At 39.1% G+C, this 23,213-nt stretch overlaps 1 protein-coding gene across 5 annotated transcripts in view; it reads left to right on the plus strand.

Annotated features, from left to right (window-relative positions):
- GIGYF2 (GRB10 interacting GYF protein 2) overlaps positions 1-23,213 on the plus strand; it is a 130,340-nt gene that overhangs the window by 11,312 nt on the left and 95,815 nt on the right. For all 5 annotated transcript variants that reach the window (XM_079782026.1, XM_079782025.1, XM_079782027.1 and 2 more), the window contains exons 4-6: positions 6,767-6,848; positions 18,689-18,818; positions 20,490-20,585. In XM_079782026.1, the coding sequence (XP_079638152.1) occupies positions 6,808-6,848; positions 18,689-18,818; positions 20,490-20,585 (267 nt within the window). In that variant the 5' untranslated portion in view covers positions 6,767-6,807. The remainder of the gene's footprint in view (positions 1-6,766; positions 6,849-18,688; positions 18,819-20,489; positions 20,586-23,213) is intronic.

Genomic DNA, 23,213 nt, shown 5'->3' on the forward strand with positions numbered 1-23,213 from the left:
TGTTAGTTTAAAATTTTTTTTTCATTGATTTCAGCGAGAGGAAGGGAGAGAGGGATAGAAACAGCAAAGATGAGAGAATCATTGATCAGCTGCTTCCTGCACGCCCCCTACTGGCGATCAAGCCCCAAACCTTGGCATGTGCCCTGATGGGGAATTGAACCGTGCATGACCTCCTTGTTCATGGATTGATGCTCAACCACTGTGCCATACTGTCTGGGCATCAGTTCATTCATTTTTGAAAAAAAATGTTTGCTAAATATGTAGGTCTGGATAATCATGTTTGTGTGTCAGCTCTTCTTTCAAGTTAAAATAATGTTCCATGAAAAAAACGAGTTGAGTTCACAACTCAAAACAATCTCCTAAGTGTCTTTGAGACCATGGTGTGCAGCAGAAGTGCTTTATGTATATTTCCCATTTCATTACATAGAACATTAAAAGGATGTATACAAAGGGGTCACGATGAATAAAATCAGTCGTTTTTACTGCTTTGTCTAGGGCCGTGGTTGGCAAACTGTGGCTCGTGAGCCACATGCGGCTTTTTGGCCCCTTGAGTGTGGCTCTTCCACAAAATACCATGGCCTGGGCAAGTCTATTTTGAAGAAGTGGCGTTAGAAGAAGTTTAAAAAATTTGGCTCTCAAAAGAAATTTCAATTGCTGTACTGTTGATATTTGGCTCTGTTGACTAATGAGTTTGCCGACCACTGGTCTAGGGCATTCTCAAGTAAAACGGGCTTTTTTCTCTCCTGTGAGTATATAACAGTGGTAGCCCAGAATACAATGATTACCAGTACATTTTGGTGCCGTTAATTTGAATGATGCTAAGGAGCCAGCAGCTTCCCTCATCACTGCTTTGCATGATCAGTGCAGTGCTAACACAGTGAAAAAATGCAAATAATACTTTAATATTATTATAAAAATTGTTTTGGCATCATGGATACCTTAAAGGAGTTCTATTGGAAGACTTTACTTTGAGGATTGTTGCTCTGGGGAATGGAGCAGTGCTAGGGATGTCTGACCGCCGGCTTAGGCCCGCTCCCTGCGGGCTGAGGGAACCCTCCCACCCCCCTCCCCCAATTTTGTGTACTGGGCCTGGCCTCTAGTGTGTGTGTGTGTGTGTGTGTATGGCTAAGTGACCGACCATATGTCCATCCGACCAACTGATCGGCCGGGACATATGACCCACACTGGCAATTTAAAAATAAGCGTTGAGCCGAAACCGGTTTGGCTCAGTGGATAGAGCGTCGGCCTGCGGACTCAAGGGTCCCAGGTTCGATTCCGGTCAAGGGCATGTACCTTGGTTGCGGGCACGTCCCCAGTAGGGGGTGTGCAAGAGGCAGCTGATCGATGTCTCTCTCTCATCGATGTTTCTAACTCCCTATCCCTCTTCCTCTCTGTAAAAAATCAATAAAATATATTAAAAAAAAAAGCGTTGACTCGCGCATGTGCGATACATATAATGCTCTCGCTGGCACCAGTGCACGCATGTGTTTCGATAAAAGATTGCAACCTAACATAATAAAAACTGAAGTATTAACAGGATCTGTGGAAGGAGAGATTGTTCTGATTCCAAGAATTGATTTGTCCCCATCTGACACTGGCCTCCCATTTAAATTAATTCAAAGACAGTTTCCTGTGATGCCAGCACTTGCAATGACTATTAATAAATCACAAGGATGAACTCTAGACCAAGTAGGAATATTCCTACCTGAGTCTGTTTTCGGACATGGTCAGTTATATGTTGCTTTCTCTCGAGTTTGAAGAGAATGTGATGTTAAAATTGTAAATACTTCATCACAAGGGAAATTAGTCAAGCACTCTGAAAGTGTTTTTACTCTTAATGTGGTATACAGGGAGATATTAGAATAAGTTTAATCAATTTATCAGTCATTGTTTTTATCAATGTTTTTATATAATGTTTTTGTTGTTTTATATCATGTTTTTGCTGCTTTTATATCATGTTTTTGTTTTTATATCTTGTCTTTGCTGTTATATCATGTTGTTTATTAATCAATTCGTATATTATTTTCATATACATTTTACTAATTTTCTTTTACCTCTGACACTTCTGTTATAGAGAAAGGGCGAATAGCGATATTAAAATATTTCTTGTAATTAATTTCCTTTCAGTGTGCATGAATCTGTGCACTGGGCCACTAGTTGATTAATAAAATTATATAGGATTCAGTATATATACAGGGTGGAACAAAAGTAGGTTTACAGTTATATGTAAAACACAATTTATTCTTATATTAGTATTTATTATTGTATTACTTTCCATATGAACAACTATAAACCTACTTTTGCCCCAACCTGTATGTATTTTAAAATGTGTTGAACATGATTATATTCTCTGTATTCCATAATCTGCCTTGGACACAATATATTGTTGACATCTTTTTATGTCAGTAAATACAGTTATCAGCTCTCTCTTCTAGTGCTCTGGAGATCTGGCTTCTACAGTATCTGCTGGATTTCTAATACCCTCTTTTCCCTTTAGCTCTTGTTAATTCATTCTCCTCCTGGCATCCTGAATGATCTTTCTGAAGGGCAGATTTCATCCTGGACACTTCCTTGCCTGAATCTTTTTATATAGTAGTAGTTTTTCATTGCCCTTGGGGTATAAAATACAAAGACTTCTATGATATGGCCACTGCTATCTCAAGCTTCACTTTACTAGGTGTACCGGTTAATAATGACGGATTTTGTAATAAAAAAAACACACGATAATTTCAAGAGAAACATCGAAAGTGCTTTATTCAAAGTAGTGTTCATCGCTAGCTACACATTTCCCCCATCTTTCAGTTAATTTGTGGATACCGTCCCAATAGAACTTTTCTTGTCTTGAGGCAAACCATTCAGAGACCCAATTTTCCACTTAGTACGTTTTGAAGTGCTGCTCAGAAAGTGCATGTGCCATTGATCGGAACAAGTGGTAATCTGAAGGAGCAAGGTCTGGTAAATACAGCGTGTGGGTTAATACTTCCCAGGCAAGATCTTTTAATGTATCTTTAACTGGTTTTGAAGTGTGTGATGGTGCGTTATCATGAAGCAAAATTACTTTGCCGTGTCTTCTGGCCCAGTCTGGTCGTTTTACCATCAAATCGTGGTTCAAATTGATTATTTGTTGTCGGTAGCGATCATTATTAATGGTTTCACCTGGTTTTAGAAGTTCATAATACACCACACCTTCCTGATCCCACCAAACGCAGAGCATTGTCTTCTTTCCGAAGCAGTTTGGCCTTGCAGTCGATGTTGATGGTTGACCTGGATCAACCCATGATTTTGTGCATTTGGGATTCTCAAAATAAATCCACTTTTCATCGCCAGTCACAATTCGATGCAAAAAAGACTTTCTTTTGTGCTGTTGAAGCAACATTTTACTGATGACTTTTCGGTTTTCCATTTGTCTTTTGTTCAGTTGATGTGGCACCCATTTTTCTTCCTTTAAAATATTTCCCATTGCTTGTAAACAATTGGAAATTGCTTGCTGAGCAACGTTTAATCTTTCTGCAAGTTGTTTTTGAGTTTGACACGCATCTTCATCCAATAATGCTTGTAATTGTTGGTCTTCAAACTTTTTCGGTTGACCTGGACGTTCTTTGTCTTTCACATCGAAATCATCACTTTTAAAGCATTTAAACCAGTGTTCACAAGTGTCTTGAGATGGAGCATGTTCACCATAAGCTTCCCGAAGTTATGATAACTTTTTCTTCAAAATAAAGTAATGAATTAAAACTTCCCGCAAATGCTTTTTTTGGGCACGAAATTTGAAAATTTTAAGTGTAAAAATATCTATGTTCTTAACACCTTCAGCAAATTTGACATATGAAGTTTTGAAGCTTGCTGTCAATACAACAAAATAGCATACATATCAAATCGCATATGTATCAACATATGTGTAATTCCATCTATTGAAAAAAATCCGCATTATTAACTGGTATACTTAGTAGTAGTTTTTAGCTTTATTGATGAAATGGAAATCTCCCAAAAGAATCTAGCTCTTCCCCCTTTCTGTTTTTTTTTGATACAGTGAATGTAGAAAAAGCTGAAATCAGTGAATTTGAGTTTAGGAGAAAGGTTAGGGCCAGAGATATCTAGCTATATGCTTTTTCTCTTCTTTCAATTTTTGGTTGTTGTACTGTAGATTTACTTCAAAATCTATGTCTCCCCATCCCTACTCTACACTGAAGTTCAAGGTCTATATTATGGTCTTTTAGATGTCTTTACTAGGAGTTTTGATGATGCACAGTAGGTTTAATTGTTTTAAAGAGGGGTAGGCATACCAGAGCAGTGCTTTAGGAAGGTTGATCTTTTTGGATGTGAATATTTAGAGGCTGAGTCAAGAAAGCCAATTAGGAGTTTTATTCTAATAATCTAGACATGAGTTAAGGTTTCATTATAATGAAAAAAATGCAAGAGGAATTTTGAAGGAGAAATTGACCAAATTGGAGACAAAATCATTGGATACGAGAGAAACAAAAGGAGTTTCAGATAACTGGGCTTTTGAAGCCTGGCTTACCGGTGACTTGTAAAAGCAGTGGTACCTTGATCAGTTGTTGATGAGATAGGTATCCAGGAGGAACAAGCATCTGGAAATGCCACACAGGTCATGGCAGAAAATAAATCTGTAATTTACAATAGGGGTGAGGCATCGCCCCAGGAAGCTGGGCAATTTAGAAATTTGTGGGAAAATTTTTCATTGCTCCTGTTGTAACTATACCCCCACTCCCTGCATGGTATTCCCTGTGATTTAGTAGGCAGAGTTCTACCCAAAGTGTTAGTGGAGAAATAACAAAAGGTTCAAGACAATATCTAAACAGAATTTATAGTTAAGTAAAACATGGGTACACTGATGGAAGTTAGAAAAGAAGGGAAACTTTTGGGGAATGCTGACTAAATTGGAAGGAAACGAAGATAGGAAAAAGTAAGAATATTGTTCTGATCTCGGTGGATAAAGGATGAAATGGTTTTAAGAAAAGGCAGTCTAAAGAGGCAGAAGGGCATGATCGGAACACAGCATCTAGAAAGAGTCTGGTTCAAATACTGTTATCAAAATTCAGAGCTGTTTTCTAATGGTCACAAGTCTCTTAGGGGTTTGAGTTAACATTTAGTATGGTGGGGTTTAAATGGTGCTAAAGCCTATACTCATTTTAATACCTCACTGCATCTTTAGAAAGGACAGTTGAGGAAAAAAGCCCAGTTTCCATTCTGACTAATTTTTAATTCAGAGGCATCATGTAAGACAATCCCTCCAGTACATATAAATACATTACAACTGGGCTCATTTAAATTGATTTAGAAGGAGCAATCTGAGGTGTAGAATTTGGAATTAGTGATTATAGTACTTCAAGAATTTAAATGAGATTTCTTCAGGACTCATAACTCTAATATTTTTGCTTTAGTTCAGAAAGGAGAATGAGCAGAACTCCATTCTGAGTAATGTTGGTCTCTTTAGTTGATATTTAAATTGTTTGGATTATTATTCTTTGGTTCTTAAGAGTTCTAGGGAAATTTTACATCTTCTTATGAAAACAATGTTGTAAATGGTAGTTAGGGTCCCAGATCAAGGTATTAAAAAAACTTCTGAGCTTTTAATATTGGTACAGTATGGTAGTTTGGCATTACCTAAAGGTTTTTAGGTGGAATGATAGAGGACTGAAACAGGATTTCCTTTTTTTCTCTTTTGTGGTGAGAACCTTTAAGATCTACTCTCAGCAGTTTACAGTATTATTAGCTATAGTCACCATGCTGTACATTAGATCCCCAGAGTTTGTTAATCTTATAACTGAAAGTTTATATCCTTTGACCAATATCTCCCCATTTCCTTCACTCCTCCAGCCACTAATAACCACTACTCTCCTCACTGAGTTTGGCTTTTTAGATTCCACATACACGTAATATCATACAGTATTTGTCTTTGCCTATCTGATTTATTTCATTTTAAGCTCTGATATCTTAAAATTGCTTTTGAAAGACTATTTAAGAAATTCATTAGCTTATTGTTTTAACTTATGGTCCAAGATAATTTTTTAAAGAGTCACTAGAGTGTAAAGTGCTAAGCAGAAATTGGGGAGAGTTGTGGAAGCTGTGAGATAGGTAAGGGAGGCGGTCCTTATTTTAAGAATCTTTGATATATCTCATGGTGATGGGAGAGCCCTTAACAAGGGAGTAATATAAATTAAAATGGAAGTCTGTTATCCTTCATTTACTCCCCATTGCTGTAAGGCAGTGATGGCGAACCTATGACACGCGTGTCAGCACTGACACGCGTAGCCATTTCTGATGACATGCGGTCGCTGAGGCAGCCGCATGCCGAGGATGAAACATTTGCTGTTCCTGAGGATGAAACATTTTGCGAAATAATGTTTTTTCCTCAAAGTGACACACTACCTGAGTTATGCTCAGTTTTTTGGCGAAGTTTGACACACCAAGCTCAAAAGGTTGCCCATCACTGCAGTCTAAGGTGAAAGTAGAAAATCCTTAATTTGGTTTCCAGTGCTCTGCATGGTCTGTTCCCATCTATCATCTTATACCATGCCTCCTTTCTTTAGGTAAACATAAAAAGATGGTGAATTGGAATGTAAGGGTGATTATATTAATTTCACTTTACCTGCTATATTGTTATAAACAGGGATTTAAAAATCACATTCTGGTGACTGTGGTTGAGAGGAGCATAAACAAAACACACTCCCTAGCTATACTTTCTGGGCTGGAATTCTGCATTTAATCTTGATTCACTGTATGGAGATATTTTTCTCTTTAACAGGTTTCTCCACATATAAAAGTCTTGTAAACATACTGAAAAGAATGGCAGCAGAAACACAGACACTGAACTTTGGGCCAGAATGGTGAGTTTTCAAAATCGCATCTTTTTGATATTGGATGACTAGTACAGTAGTAAGGTATTTTTACAGGTGTTAGATGGTTTATAAATGTGTATGGTTTTGAGACTGCTTTATGTGCCTAGTTGAAAACAATGTATTTAGCCTAGGAATAAATTATATTTGGTCAATGACTATATTATATACTTTATTTTAAAACATTTCTTGGTCTGGTTATGTTAACAATAGTGGAATTAAAACATCTCACAGTCCCAAGATCCTATCAAATTATTTATTTTCTGTTTCAGCCCTTGTCTAGGTGTATGTACAATTTTATATAGTTGAAACATTTATATGTGTATGTTTTTTGCTATACTGTTGTTTGTGAGTGCTGTTCATAGACTCATTTTTTTTTTTTTCATAGACTCATTTAAAAGTAGTTTTTGTTGAATTGTTATTTGAATTTTATATTATTGATGGGCTAGGCATGTGGTCCAGAATTATATTGGTTGTTAACAGAAGCCCATCTAGGATTGGGTTAGCATTTGCCATAATTATAACTGACCTTTGAGTCTCTTACAGATGTGTTTGGACCCCGAATATGGAATTCTCATGGAATTTTGAGATCCATCACATTGTAGTGTGACTTTTACCCCTTTCTTCCTTTCTCCCCAAAGTTGGTGATTGAAGATCCTCTCCTCAGTGCGTGAATAATGTAGTTGCTTTTCAAACCTTGAACCAGAGGCATTTGGAATACATTGGAATAGTGTCTTAAACATTGTTGGTTTGGGTGGTGGTGGTTTGATAAATGATGCAGACTTCTTGTAGTAACTCCCTGTCTGAGGATTCTTATTAACTTCCCTTTGTATACGCATTTCTTTATATATGTAATTTCTAAATTTTCTTGGCTCTTATAGCTTAGCATTTGGAGACTAAGGAGAAAGTCTCCAAATTTGAAGTTCTAAGAACTGATGCATCTTCTGTACTTTGAGAATTTATTTTGGAAATGTTGATACAAGTAGTGCTGCACCTGTTTTAGTTCTTGTTTATATTAAAAAAATAATTTTCTTATTATCAAATTAATATGAGTTTCCCCGACTATCTGAAATTGGAGTGTTCCTGTGAAACCTTTCATAAGCTGAAATGGTATAAAGTGAAGAAGCAGTTACTTTAGGGACACATCTTGCTAGCAGATGCACAAAATAAATGGAGATGAAGCACAGATGTTCATAGACACAGTTCAAAGCCATGGTGGCTAATGCTGAGATGCTGAGTACAGTTCCTGGGGAGGGAGCTTGGGGCCACTCTCGCTGCTCAATATTAACTGCTTAATAATAATTGCTTATTGCAAGACACATGCTGAATGCTATTTCACTTTTTGCCTTTTTTCGTAAAAGTGAAAATCCTCTTTGGATTTCTTTTGGTTATCGAAAACAGGTACTGGTATAGGTCTTTTGCAAAAGCGAAGTGGTGTAAAGTGAACTTTGAAAAGCGGGGGATAGCTGTATGTTTTTAGAAAAATAAGAAATTACTAGTAAGCCAGAAGAAGATATAATCACCATAATTTCACCAGCCGTGATAACCACTGTTAATAGATTGGTATATCTTTCCAGCTGGTTTTATGTATGCTTATTTGTGTATATATATGTTTATTTTCACAAAAGGTGGGATCATACTGTACATTCAATTTTGTAACCTGCTTTAAAAAAATAACTATGCCAAAAATACATTTTTATCAATAAATATTTTCTGTTACCTTAAATGGTTGCATTGTATGGATGTATCATTTATTTAATCTTTTAGATGTAGCATATATGGGCTGTTCTCAGTTTTTCATTATTATAAAAATATTGTTGACGAACAATATTCTTAATAGTTAACTCTTTATTCACATTTTAGAAACTGTCTCTACCAGGTGGATTTTAATTTATATAGCTTACTTTGTAAGATATTTTGTGTGCCGTCTTATTTTTTAAAAAAATTTAATTTAATTTTTATTGTTTCACTCTTTGTGCCCTCTTCTGCTTTTATCTAGAGTTTATAAATGCTCTTTTATTTTTTAAAGATAATATATATTTTTAAAGATTACATGCAATAAACATTAATATCTCAAGAAAATGATTTTAAATATGATCTTACATGCAATAAACACCAATTATTCAAGAAAAATGATCTTACATATAATATTACATGCAATAAACGTGAATATTTTAGGATTAAAAGGATTTTAAGTATAATAATACCAAAACTATACTAATATAGTATGATATCACAGAAGTTGTAGGAAATATTAAAAATTTGCAAATAACAGGATTACTTCTCTTATATTCTAGTATATTTTTTTCCCTCTGGCTCTATTTTTGTTCATCAGTTTATGTTGTTCATTATATTCCACAAATGAGTGAGATCATATATTTATCTTTCTCTGCGTTATTTCGCTTAGCACGATGCTTTTAAAATCTATTTTGTCAGGTGTGAGTATTGCTACTCCAGCTTTTTTTTTCTTTTCCATTTGCATGGAAAATTTTTTTCCATCCCTTCTCTTTCATCCTATGTGTGTCTTTTGTTTTGAGGTGGGTCTCTTGTAGACAACATATAGTTGGGTCATGTTTTTGTATCCATTCAGCTATCCTATACCTTTTGATTGGAGCATTTAATCTCTTTACATTTAGGGTTATTATTAAGAGGTACTTATTTATAGCCATTTAAATTCTGTATGGCTAGGTTTCTCTCTGTGTTTCTTCTTCTGAGCAATCCCTTACAGCAATCCCTTTAGCATTTGTTGTAATGCTGGCTTGGTGGTGATGAACTCCTTTAGCCTTTTTTTGTCTGGGAAGCTCTTTATTTGACCATCTATTTTGAATGATAGCCTTGCTGGATATAGTAATCTTGGTCTCAGATCCTTGCTTTCCATTACCTTAAGTACTTCATGCCATTCCCTTTTGGCCTATATAGTTTCTGATGAGAAATCAGGTGTCAGCCTTATGGGAACTTCTTTGTAGGTAACAGTTTTCTTTTCTCTTGCTGCCTTTAAGATTCCCTGATTGTCTTTAGTTTTTGGCATTGTAATTATGATGTGTCTTGGCGTGGGTCTGTTTGGGTTCTTCTTGTTTGGGGTTCTCTGTGCCTCCTGAACTTGTGTGACTTTTTCCTTTACCAGGTTAGGGAAGTTTCCTACCATTATTTCTTCAAACACCTTCTCTATTCTTTTCTCCTTTTCTGCCTCTTCTGGCATACCTACTATTCTAATATTGTCACGTTTCACATTGTTCCACAGCTCCCTTAAGCTGTCCTGTTTTTTAATTGTTTTTTTTCTTTTTGTTTCTGTAATTGAGTGATATTTTCAACTCTTTCTTCTAATTCACTGATTCGATCCTCAGCTTCCCATAATCTGCTGTGTATTCCTTCCAGTGTGTTTTTTATTTGTGTTATGTCATTCTTTATCTCAAACTGTTCTTTTTTCATAGTTACTATCTCTTTTTTCATACTGTTGAGCGTTTTAAACATCATTGCTCTGAACTCTGTTTCAGATAAATTTCTTATCTCTGCTTCATTTATCTCTTCTTCAGGAGAATTTGCTAATTCTTTTATTTGGGGATTGTTTCTTTGTTTCCACATTTTGGTTGTCTGTCTGGGTTTCTGGCTATGTTTTAGGTAGGTCCTCTATACCAGTGGTCCGTGAGGTCCGAAAGGTTGGTGACTACTACTCTATTCCTCTCAATCTCTAGTGCAAGACAGTGTTAAAGGCTGTTTCTGACTAATTGGATCAGGCTAAGACTCAAAGCCTCCAGAGACCTCCTCTGTCTACAGACTAATAAGATCCCAACTTGAATTGCTCCCAAGCAATCATCAGGTGTAGCAGGTGTAGCAAGAGTTTTTTCAACAAGGTGGGGCAGTTGCTTCTGCCTGGAGGCTAATTGTTACTTTAATCTCTTAAGTGGCCTCAGGGCAAGGTGTTTTCCAATAGGGTGTGTGGACTGTCTTCTCCCCAGGCAAGGTAGATGTCTATGTGGGAAAGATGTCCTCTGCTGTGTGAGGGAACCCAGCCCAGGAAACTTGGGGTGTCTGCCTTCTGAGCTTTATCCTCCAAGTCCCCAGTCCTGGGTTCTGCTCTCACAGCTCCAGTCCACTTCACCCTCCCTCTGCCAGAGCACAAGGTGGGTGGCTCCACAGGGAATTTTTGTGTGTTGGCCCTTTAAGAGGGTGCTTGAACTTTCAGCTGCCACTCCTTGGCAGACAGCACCCCACTGCTTTTCACAGCTAGATGTTATGTGGGTACCCTCCTCAGGTTTGGTGCTTTCTGCTGGGGAGCCCAGCTTGGGTATTAGATCCCAGAGTTCTCAGAGAGATATCCCTATAGCTGAGATATCTCTCCCGGACTTCAGTTGTCGTCTGTGGGTGCCCAGCCAGCCCTTTTGCGCCTCTGCCCCTCCTATCAGTTTCTGTGCAGTCTCCACCTTTGGTCCTTGGGTATCCAGGTTCTCTCCTGTGAGTTTTCCATTGATTATTCAGGAAGCTTTTCGTATTTCAGTTGTAATTCCAGCTTGTTCCTGGGATCATGCTCGTGCAGCATACTCCTACTCTGCTGCCATTTTTAATCTCTTTGTAAATGCTCTTTTGTATTTACATTCTCATATCTCTGTGTAAAAACATCATTAAAATCATCAGTAAATTTAAGGAAACATTTTTTTTCCCCCTGAGTCCCTCTATTAACCTTTTGCACTCAGATGTCGAGTGTGACTTGACACAAGCAAGCGAGTGCAAAGGGTTAAGGGATAACAAAGAGAGAGAACACCGGGAATTTAGCCAAAACAAAAGAAAAAAACTCCTAGTGATATTCTGGAGTCATTACACATTTAGTTTGATGCCCTACACCACAGGTTGGCCTGTGAGACTGTTAATAAAGTTTTTGTAAGTAAAGTTTTATTGGAACACAGCCACACCTATTTGTGTCTTATGTTACCTGCCTGTTTTCACACTGCAGTGACAGGCTTGAGTAGTTAAAACAGAGATCATCTGGTTCAGAAAGCTTAAATATTTACTCTCTGGCTCTTTACAGAAAAATGTTTGGTGGCTCTTGGCATAAATCATGGATGGATTCCTAAAGGCATTTCAGTGTGTCATTGATCCAGGATGGATAGTCTTTCACATTCTTTTCATTGGTACACTCAAGTTTTGTTTGATGAGCCCAATGTTTTTTTTAAAATATATTTTATTGATTTTTTTACAGAGAGGAAGAGAGAGGGAGAGAGAGTTAGAAACATCGATGAGAGAGAAACATCGATCAGCTGCCCCCTGCACACTCCCTACTGGGGATGTGCCTGCAACCAAGGTACATGCCCTTGACCGGAATCGAACCTGGGACCTTTCAGTCCACAGGCCGACGCTCTATCCACTGAGCCAAACCAGTTTCGGCGAGCCCAGTGTTTTTATATAAAATTTGAATTGAGGTAACTTTAGCAGAGGACAGGTAATAGTCCCATGCTTAAGCAGTAGCTTTACCTAATTGCTACTTCTGTTATCCTTCAGGCATTAGAGTTTAGGAACCTTCCCTTAGTCCTCTGTAATGCTGATAAACTGAGGAGTGGAGGTTTAAATAGGCAGCTGCCTTCTTTGTACCATCTATCAAAATTTCTTCTGGCGCCCTACCCGGTTTGGCTCAGTGGATAGAGTATCGGCCTGCGGACTGAAGGTTCCCAGGTTCGATTCTGGTCAAGGGCACATGCCCGGGTTGTGGGCTCGATCCCCAGTCGTGCAGGAGGCAGCCAATCAATGACTCTCTCTCGTCATTGATGTTTCTATCTCTCTTCCCTTCTTCCTTCCTCTCTGCAATCAATAAAAACATATTTAAAAAAAATTTTCTTCTGGCAAAGAGAATATATAAGAATATATAAGACCCTTGAGTAACTCAAGTAACCCCGAGCTAGAAAGTTGCTGTGTTTTTCTGCATGTTACATTACATTCATTGTGAAGCTTGAGGTAAGAAGCTGTGTCCAAAATACTTGAGAATCAAAGTTTTCACGCTGAATCAGTATATAACTCTGGATCATACAGAAATATTTAGTGATACTATATTCTATTTACTTAGATCATAATTTTTATAATGATGTAAAACAGTGTTCAATAAGGTGGATAAAATGAAGAAATTTTTTTTTTTAAATGAAGAAATTTATTTGTACCTGGGACAGAAGTGAAGATGGGAGAATATTGAAAATTGTGGTAGGTTTAGATTGTGAATGACCATAAGCTTGGAGTTGATTATTTTTTAAGGTAGATCTGTGGATTCATTAGGTTTTAGCTTATCTTTTTATTTAGAATAAAGAAATGTATTACATAATTTTCAAAGCAAATTAAAGGGTGTGGTAGATTTAATGGAGAAGTAAATAATTTCTAGGTTTAAAACAATAGTCACTATAAGTCTTTATACAAATGTTAGTTACTACCTTTCATCTTTCCTGACCATCTATATAACACCTCCCCCTTACTCTCTATCGCCCTTCCCTGCTTAATTTTTTTTGAATGGTCTATATCAAATAATGTACCAAATATTGAAATCACTTACTTTCTTTATTATTTATATCCCATCCTTCAGCCTCCACTAGACTATGTGCTCCATTGGCAGGCACTTTGGTCTTGATTATTGTATAATTTGTGCAGTGCTGTATCTCCAGTACCTAGCAAATAGTTGGTACTCAATAAATACCTGTTAAATGAGTGAATTGCTAGAAAGTAAGGTCGTTTTTAAGTTTTGCTATTGTAAATATGTATATATATATATCCTTGAACAGTTTTATTTGTATTGTTGTTTACTTTGGATTAATTTCTTGAAAATAAAATTATTAAATCAAAAGTTTTCATTTAAAAAAAATATATTTTATTGATTTTTTTACAGAGAGGAAGGGAGAGAGAGAGAGAGTGTTAGAAACATCGATGAGAGAGAAACATCAATCAGCCGCCTCCTGCACACACCCCACCAGGGATGTGCCCGCAACCAAGGTACATGCCCTTGACCAGAATCGCACCTGGGACCCTTGAGTCCGAAGGCTGGCACTCTATCCACTGAGCCAAAACAGTCAGGGCAAAAGTTTTCATTTTTAAAGCTTTGGATGATATCTGAACAGATTGACCATCAGTAGGATTGTATGAATTTAATTCCTTTTTTTTTTTTTAAATCCTTACCTGAAGATATTTTTCCATTGATTTTTTTTTAGAGAGAGTGAAAAGGAGGGGGAGAGACAGAAACATCCATGTGTAGAGACACATTTATTGGTTGCCTGCCGCATGCGCCCTGATCAGGGATAGGGATCAAGCTGCAACTGGTACGGGCCCTTAACTGGGTTCAAACCCGGAACCCTTCAGTCCATTTGGCTCTCTATTCATTGAGCCAAACTAGCTAGGACTGAATTTAATTCTCATTCTTTGCCTGTTTACTTCATCCTTGAAAAAATGCTCAGTACTATTTTAAGAAAACTTTTTTTTAGTTCTAAATCTGGTAGGTACAGGTTTTACAGAATTTTTTTGTTTTTAGTCCTAGTAACAAAATAATACATGCTTATTCCAGAAAACCTTGGAGGAAACAATAGTACAAAAGGGAAAAAAAAAATCTAAGTTACCTTATTCCTACTACCCAAAGAACCATTGCTAACATTTTGGTTTGTTTCCTTCTATTCTTTTTTTCTTGCAAATATTTGTATGTGTACTTCAAGACATTTAAAAAGCAAAAACAATAAAACCCCAACAAATTCATTATACTTGTTTTATTTGGGAATTTTTTTTTTTTTTTTGAGGATCAAAAATCTACTCAGATAAGTTTACCTAATAAAGAAATGTATTATAGGGGAAATAATTACTGATAGTTCCTTGGCTTTATGGGGAAGGAGCCATTGACGTCTTTGGGGTCAATGTCTCCTGTCCATGGCATTAAGAAAGTTATCCCAGGTCTTGCAGAAAGAGTGAGGCACTTTGGTTTTCTTCCAAAGCACTTTGTTTATACCTATTTTAAAGTAGTTGCAACTTTGGGTGGTTGCTACATGGGATTTTTTTATGGGAGTTACTTATGTTCTTGCTGCTTTTATATTATGTTCAAAATTGTCCATAATCAAATGTTTAAAACAAAAAAGTAAAAAGAAGAGTTAGAAACATTGGGGGAAAAAAGTTTAACTTTACTAATGCATATTCCTTTTTTTTGGATATTTTCTACACGTAAACACAATTTTACTATGCATATACTTTTTTCCCCCTGCCATTTTTGAAAAATATGCATATATTTTACTATGCTTGGTACTCATATTTTTAATGTATAATTAGTAGATTATTCCCCTCTTTTTTACTTTTGTGAATAAAGCTTAGCATTTGGGGGATATTTTTAATGCTTCTGTTGAATTTTTCTTTAGGCTAAGTTATTGAATTAAATTGTTGAATTAAGGGCCCATTTACCCTTGCTATCTATTACTCTGTAGAACTTTGGGCAGCCCCCTGATCACCAGCTACTCCTGATAGTTGTTTTCCCACTTGCTGTTTGACACAGTGCTATCATTCTTTGCTAATGTTCCCTCCCTTTTTATTTTTTTAAATAAAAACAACTCAAAATTAAAACAAAATATTCTTATTTCCCAGTTGCATTTCTCAGAGGCAACAGATATTATCACCTCAGAGTACAATTTTTTTTCTTCTTAGTGGTGAATATGGCTTTTATATTTTTCTCCTTGTACTAGTCACTGCATTTTCAAATTCTCTACATTAATTGCTTTTATTAAAAATGACATGAGCCCTGGCCGATTTGCTCGATGGTTAGAGCATTGGCCTGCTCAAGGGCATGTACTTGGCCACCATCAGGTGCTAGAGGAAGGCAACCAATAGATGTCTCTCTCACATTGATGTTTCTTTCTCCTCTTTTCCTCCTTCCCACCCTCCCTCCCTCTATCCACCCACTCTCTTCCACTCTCTAAAATTGGATGGAAAATAGCCCTAGCTGGTTTGGCTCAGCCTGCGTACTGAAAGGGTCCCGGGTTTGATTCTGGTCAAGGGCACATGCCCGTGATGTGGGCTTGATCCCCAGTAGGGGGCGTGCAGGAGGTGATTCTCTCTCATCATTGATGTTTCTATCTCCCCCTTCCTCTCTGAAATCAATAAAAATTTATTTTAAAAAATTAAAAATGGAAGGAAAAGAAATAAAATGAATTATGAAGTATTGCAGGTATATGCAAGTGTAAATTGTAACAAACTCACACGTACTCAGTGCCAAGTTGAAAAAATAAAACATTGCAGGTATAATTAAAGCACTATTTATTTATTTTTTATTTATTTATTTCCCTTACCTCAGGATATGTTTGTTGCTTTTAGAAAGAGGGAAGAAAGAGAGAAGAGAGAGAGAAACATTGATGTGAGAGAGAAACATTGGTTGCCTCCAGTACATGCCCTGACTGGGTATCAAACCCGCAGCCTGGGTATGTGCCCTGACTGGGACTCAAACCCTCGACCTTTTGGTGTACGGGACGATGCTCCAACCAACTGACCCACCCGGCCAGTGCTAAAGCACCTATTATACCCTACATTCTTTTGCAGGTAGAACCTAATCCCGAATTTTATATTTGTCAACTCATTTTGCGTCTGTACTTTTGCTATGTTTTGTATGTGTTCTTAAACAGCAAGTTTATATGAATTACATAACTACTAGAAACCCGCTGCACGAAGTTTCGTGCAATAGACTTTCACCTGGCTGCCGGCAGCAGTTTTCCGCCAGCAGCAGTTTTCCTCTGACCACCCGCCGATCAGAGCGCCTCCCGCCAGCGCGATCGGCCACCCCGAGAGGAACTCCGATCGGGAGGCGCTCCGATCGGCGGGTGGCCAGAGGAAAACTGCTGCTGGCGGAAAACTGCTGCCAGCAGCCACGCAATCAGCGTCTTCCACAGCGACGGCCGTTTAGTCTGGCGGGAGGAGTGGGGCGTGGGGAGAGAGAAGGGAGAGAGAGAGAGTGTTAGAAACATCGATGAGAGAGAAACATCAATCAGCCGCCTCCCCCCCCCCCCCCCGCTCCTACCGCCAGCCAATCGGCCACCCTGAGTCCCGCCCCCCGCGCCTCCAGCCGGCCCAATCGTGGGCGTAGCGGAGTGATGCAGTTTGCATATTGCCTTTTTATTATGTAGGATCTTTATAAGCTTCGTATTTTTTTTTTGTATGTAGCATACTTTATTACGTATTTTATTAAATATTAGCACATCATTCTTTGAAATGGTTGTTCTAATTTATAATCCCACAAATACTGCATGAGAATTGTTTTACATTCTTACCAACAACTGGTATTATCAGATTTATTCATTTTTATTAATCTGATGGGTGCAATCTAATGAGATACCACTTTTGTTTTAATCATGTGTTTCTTTTATAATTTGGAGAAAAGCTTCTCAAGGACGTGCCATGATACCTTTTAGATTAACTAATTGCCCATGTGATTGTCTAATTATTTCTCAATGAACTACTCTCTTAGTGTGCTATGACAGCAGGTTTTATTGAAGCTAAAATCTTGGATACCTTGAGATAATGGGATTTCTTTCTGTTCTTTTAAAGAACTAAAATGAAAATTTTTATAGTATCTACTAGGGGCCCAGTGCACGAATTCATGCACCTTGAAAGGAACTGTGGGCCGCGAGGCTGCAATGGGCATAGGGGTGGGTCTTGGCCCATCCTCCGTGCCCCCGCCCCCACCCGGCCCCTCACTCCACGGCCCTGGTTCCCTGTCTGCTGGCAGCCCCACTCCTACCGCCGCTCCCATGTGCTGATGGTGCTGGGCCCTGCTTGCACTCGCTGATGGCGTGGAGTGATTGGGGCCGGTGCCAGCAGTGGGTGTGAGTGGCGGCGACCGCTGGCCCCAATCACCCCTCAGGAGCAGGGGGAGGTGGAGAAGCCCTGAGGGGCGATCGGGGCCAGCAGCTGCTGCTTGCATCCACTGACAGCACTGAGTGATCGGGGCTGGCGCCGGGCACTGTCAGTGGGTGCAAGCAGCAGCTCTGGCACCGGCAGCAGGTGCGAGCACCAGGTAGGACCGCGGCATGTAGGAGCAAAGAATTTTCAGTAACCATCAGAGGCTTGCCTCAATGACAGCGACTGGCGCCCCGCCTTGGTCTGGCGCCCCCCCCTCACCTGCTCCACCATCCCGCCGCGACCAATGCCTGCAAGGTTATGACCAACGCCCACCATGTTCCGCGCGCACCCCCTGGTGGTCAGTGCACATCATAGTGAATAGTTATTCAGTTGTTCCACTGTTCAGTCTATTTGCATATTAGGGATTTATGTATATAGATCTCTCTATGTATATAAAAGCCTAAGCGACCGTTACAACCCGTCAACTGGTCGCTATGATGAGCACTGACCACCAGGGGTCAGATGCTCAATGCAGGAGCTGCCCCCTGGTGGTCGGTGTGCTCCCACAGAGGGAGCTCCGCTTAGCTGATCAACGTGAGCCAGACACCGGGCTCACGGCTAGCTAGTGCAGCTACAGCGGAGCGAGCTTCTCTAGCCTCTGCGGCAGCGCTACCAAGTGTGGCAGCGGCAGGCACAGCGTGGCCCGGATGAGCGGGAACTGCACGGTGCCTGGCCTGGCCTGGGCTTGGGCTCATCCCTGGCCGCCTGCAGCTTCGTGCACTGCTACATCCCTTGGGTAATGTCAGACTGCCTGGGATGGGGCTGAAACCGGCAGTCCGACATCCCCCAAGGGGTCCCAGATTGCGAGAGAGCCCAGGCCAGGCTAAGGGACCCCACCAGTGCATGAATCCGTGCACCGGGCTTCTAGTAGTCTATAAAAGTAAAAAGTTTATATTGGCAGAATGTTTGACACTTCATTATTGTATTCTGTGTGTTTCCGTTTCTAGGCTCCGAGCTCTGTCCAGTGGTGGGAGTATTACATCCCCTCCTCTTTCTCCAGCTTTGCCAAAGTATAAATTAGCAGACTATCGTTATGGCAGAGAAGAAATGTTAGCACTTTTCCTTAAAGACAACAAGGTAAGAAAGGAAAGAATTAAAAATTATTCTGAATGAGTTGTTGGGGTATGTACAGTGATGTATTGATATATGAAAGACCCATGGTTTTCCTCTCTACCTTACCTCTTTTTTTCTGCTTTTGAAACTAAAATAGTTAACAGGTTGTTGTTTTTTAATCCTCACCTGAGGATATTTTTTCCATTGATTTTCAGAGAAAGTGGAAAAAGGAGGGTTGGGGAGGGGTGGAGAGAGAGAGAGAGAGAGAGAGAGAGAGAGAGAGAGAGAGAGAGAGAGAGAGAGAGATATTGAGATCTCAGTTGGTTGCCTCCTGCACATGCCCCCCGACTGGGGCCTGGGATTGAACATGTAACCCAGGTACATGCCCTTGATCAGAATCAAACCCACGACCCTTCAGTGCGCAAGCTGACCCTCTAACCACTGAGAAACACTGGCCAGGGCAACAGAGGCTCTTCTAAGTGTAATGTACTCTATTTTTTTAAAGAGAAGGCCTAAGATTTCAGTATATGGTTGACAGCTTCATGCAAACAGGAAGAACAGTCAACACTTAATGTTTTGTCTGACTAGTTTCCTTTCAACCTTTCTTTCATGTCTATTTCTACTCCAGTTTGATGGCCGAGAAAGGAAGAATTTCTCCCTTCTTTTTATTGCACCTCTTACTCTTCTTTCCAATTAGAGAGAAGAGCAGTTTTTTCTCTTTTTCTTTCCCTTTTGAACTAAATGTAAAATTTTTAGTGGAGAGAAAATCTTAAAATGTAATGCCACACTTGTGTCACAAATGATCAAAAATCAAACAGTATTAACTGTGCTTTTATTATTTGACTAGTGAGAAATCATATTTTCTATTTCAAAGCATACTTTGTTTTTAATTTATTAATGGATTGAATCTCAGATATTAATGGTTGCTACGGACAGACACAGTTGCTTGTAAAACTCTTCTTACTGCCTTGTGCCTTGAATTCAATGTGGGGATTTTTACTCTCCCACTGTGTATTCTGGGTTAACAGAGTTATTGCTGTATCAAATCTAAAAGTGGTGGCTCTATGGGAGGGTTGGGAGGGTAACTGGGGTTTTCATATTTGATCCCTGAGAATGTGTAAGTACCACTAAAAGTTAATTGTGGCTGAGTAAGCTTTTTATTCATATCCTATATAATAAAAGCCTAATATGCTAAGTGTCCAGTTGACCAGTCGGCCATTCAACCAATTAAAGCGTAATATGCTAATGATATGCTAAGGCCGCTCAACCGCTCGCTATGACGTGCACTGACCACCATGGAACAGACACTCCTACTGGTAGGTTAGCTTGCTGCTGGGTTCCAGCCGATCGGGACTGAGCAAGACTGGCCGGACATGCCCTGGAGCCCTCCCACGGTCCCTCCCCAGCTGGCCAACCTCCTGTGTCTCTCCCCAGCCCCATTCGTGCACTGGTGGGGTCCCTCGGCCCGGCCTGCACCCTCTTGCAATCCAGGATCCCTCGGGGGATTTCAGAGAGCTGGTTTCAGTCCAATCCCGCAGGCCAGGCCGAGGGACCCCACTGGTGCACGAATTCATGCACCAGGCCTCTAGTTTATAATAATTACCAACAGATAAAAACAGTAGAGTTCTTTCTTGTTTTATTTTCTTGACTTGGAGGGGTAGTATTAATCTCATGGTCATGTGTTTGGTCAAACAGATACCTTCAGACCTTCTGGATAAAGAATTTCTGCCTATCCTACAGGAGGAGCCCCTGCCACCGTTGGCTCTTGTACCCTTTACAGAAGAAGAACAGGTTTGTGCCTAGCTTTGAGCCTCAAGTCAAACCCTTGTTTCTTTCCAGTGAGGCATGAACATAGGTGGTTACTACTTAGACTCTGTGGAGTATACTTCGTCTCCACAGGCCTGCTTCCTTCTTACTGTTTTCTTGGCATGTGGATGCTTGTCTTACTTGACTAGATTCTGCTTAGATCTGAAGCTGGTGAGTATTATGTAGCGATAAGGAAATGTTTCTAAATCCTTAAGGACCTTGGGAACCATCCTTTAGATTTTATTCGAGTAGAGAAAAAGTTATTTTTTGGGGGGGACAGGTTTTCAGAAGTAATTGGCAACCTGAATTTTCACAAGTACATTCTACCATTAAAGGAAAATGTAGATCTTTAGCTTAAAATGTGCTTAAAAATACTCTACTGTCAACATCATTAAAAAAAAAAGTTTTTGTTCATTTTAGAGAGAGATGAAGGGAGAGGGAGAGAGCGATAGAAACATCCATTAGAGAGAAACATGGGTTGGCTGCCTCCTGCATGCCCCCCACCGGGGATTGAGCCTGCAACCTGGGCATGTGCCCTGACTGGGAATTCAAACCTGACCTCCTGGTTCATAGGTCGATGCTCAACTACTGAGCCACACAGGCCTTGCAGCAACGTTTTAAATGATACTGTGAGAAAATTTGATTTTCAGGTTGTAGAGTAACAGATTTTGTGTTGCCCTATTATAGTCCAAAGATATAGTTCAAAGATAAGTAAAAGAGTGTCTGATTTCAAGGACTATGGTGATTGTAGTAAAACAGAGAAGTAAGAGCTTTGTTGGAATGTTGGAATCCCACATTAATGAAGAATCATTACTTTATTGAGGCATAATTCACATGCCATAAAATTTACCCTTTAAAGTATACAATTCAGTGGTTTTGGCATTTTCACAGAGTTGTGTAACCATCACCACTCTCTAATTCCAGAACATTTTTATAATTTTGTGACAACCCTGAATGTTTCCTCTACACCAAGCATGTCAAACTCACGGCCAGCGGGCCCCTTTGTGGCATGGAGACCGCTGGCCACGAATTTGACATGCTTTTGCCTACACGCTTGCCATTTTGTATGAGGAAGTCACTCTATTAAGAAAGAAAAGCTTATTAAAAGAACTCTTATTCCAATTGTGTTAAATTCTAAGAAAGGTGTGATGTTGATCTTTAGTTATTTTCAGCACCATACTTCATAAGCAATTAAAAATTTGTGTGTGTGTGTGTGTGTGTGTGTGTGTGTGTGTGTGTGTGGTGTATGTGTGTGTTGGGTTACATCCAAGGATATTTTTTCCATTGATTTTTTTTTTCTTTTAGAGAGAGTGGAAGGGAAGGGGAGGTACAAGAGAGAGAGAAACATTGATACATCTGTTGCCTGCCGCAGGTGCTCCAATTGGGGCTGGGGATCGAGCTTGCAACCTAGGCACGTGCCCCTGACAGGAATCGAACCCAAGCCCTTCAGTTCTTGGGCTGATGCTCTGTCCACTGAACCAAACTGTCTAGGATTCATAAGCAATTTTTGTTTTGTTCATGGTTCTTCTAAATCAGGCTAGTTTTGTGTTTATTTTTGAAACCCAGTATTTATCATCTAGGGTCATTGGCAGATATTTTCATTGACCAAATGGTATTTATTACTGTAAAAATTACACAGGAAAGCAAGGGTCCTGTCTTGAGCAATTGCTGAAAAGTTCCTTGTAAAAAAAAAAAAAAAAGAAAATTGACATTTGGCTTTACAGGGTGGGGCAAAAGTAGGTTTGCAGTTGTGAGTACATAACACACAGAGTTTATTCTTGTATTATTTATTAATTATTGTATTATTTTCCATAAGAACAACTGTAAACATACTTTGCCCTATCCTGTATTTTGGTTTTTATTTTTCTTAAAGATATTTTTTTATGAAGTATTTAAAATAGGTAAGTACAGAGCATAATATTACAAACACCAGTGTATTATAATTCAAATATACCAAATCTTAAAAATTATGACATATTTGTGTCTTTGTTTTAAGAAATAAGATTTCTCATGTAGTTGAGATGCCTGGGATATACCCCTTTCTTCCTTCACAGAGATTACTATGAATTGAGTTACTTTTCTCATTGATGTTTTAATCTTCTCATTACATATTTGTATGTCCATAGTCTTTAAACGTTTTATTTTATAGGGTTATAAATTTTATTTTGAAGATAGTATACTGTAGTTTTTATTTTTCAGCTTTTTTTTTTTAATCCTCACTGAAGGATATTTTTTTCTATTGATTTCTAGATAGAGTGGAAGAGAGGGAGGAGAGGGGGGCAGAGAGAGAGAGACAGAGAAACAGTGACTTGAGAGACACATATTGATTAGTTGTGTCCCGCATTCGCCTCACTGGGGCTGGGGAACTTGTAACCAAGGTATGTGCCCTTGACCAGGACTCGAATCCTGCACCTTTTGGTCATCAGGCTGATGCTGTAACCACTGAGCAAAACCAGCCAGGGTCTTCAACTTGATTTTCATTCCATAATGATTTTTAGATTTATGTTAATACACATAGCTTTAGTTCACTCATCTCTGCTGTATAGTATTCTGTCTGCAAGAAAATCCAGTTTTTAAAATGTCCTCTGGTTGAATATTTAGGTTGTTTTGCGT

Source organism: Cnephaeus nilssonii (assembly GCF_951640355.1).
Source record: "Cnephaeus nilssonii genome assembly, chromosome: 10".
In the NCBI taxonomy this organism is placed as follows: domain Eukaryota; kingdom Metazoa; phylum Chordata; class Mammalia; order Chiroptera; family Vespertilionidae; genus Cnephaeus; species Cnephaeus nilssonii.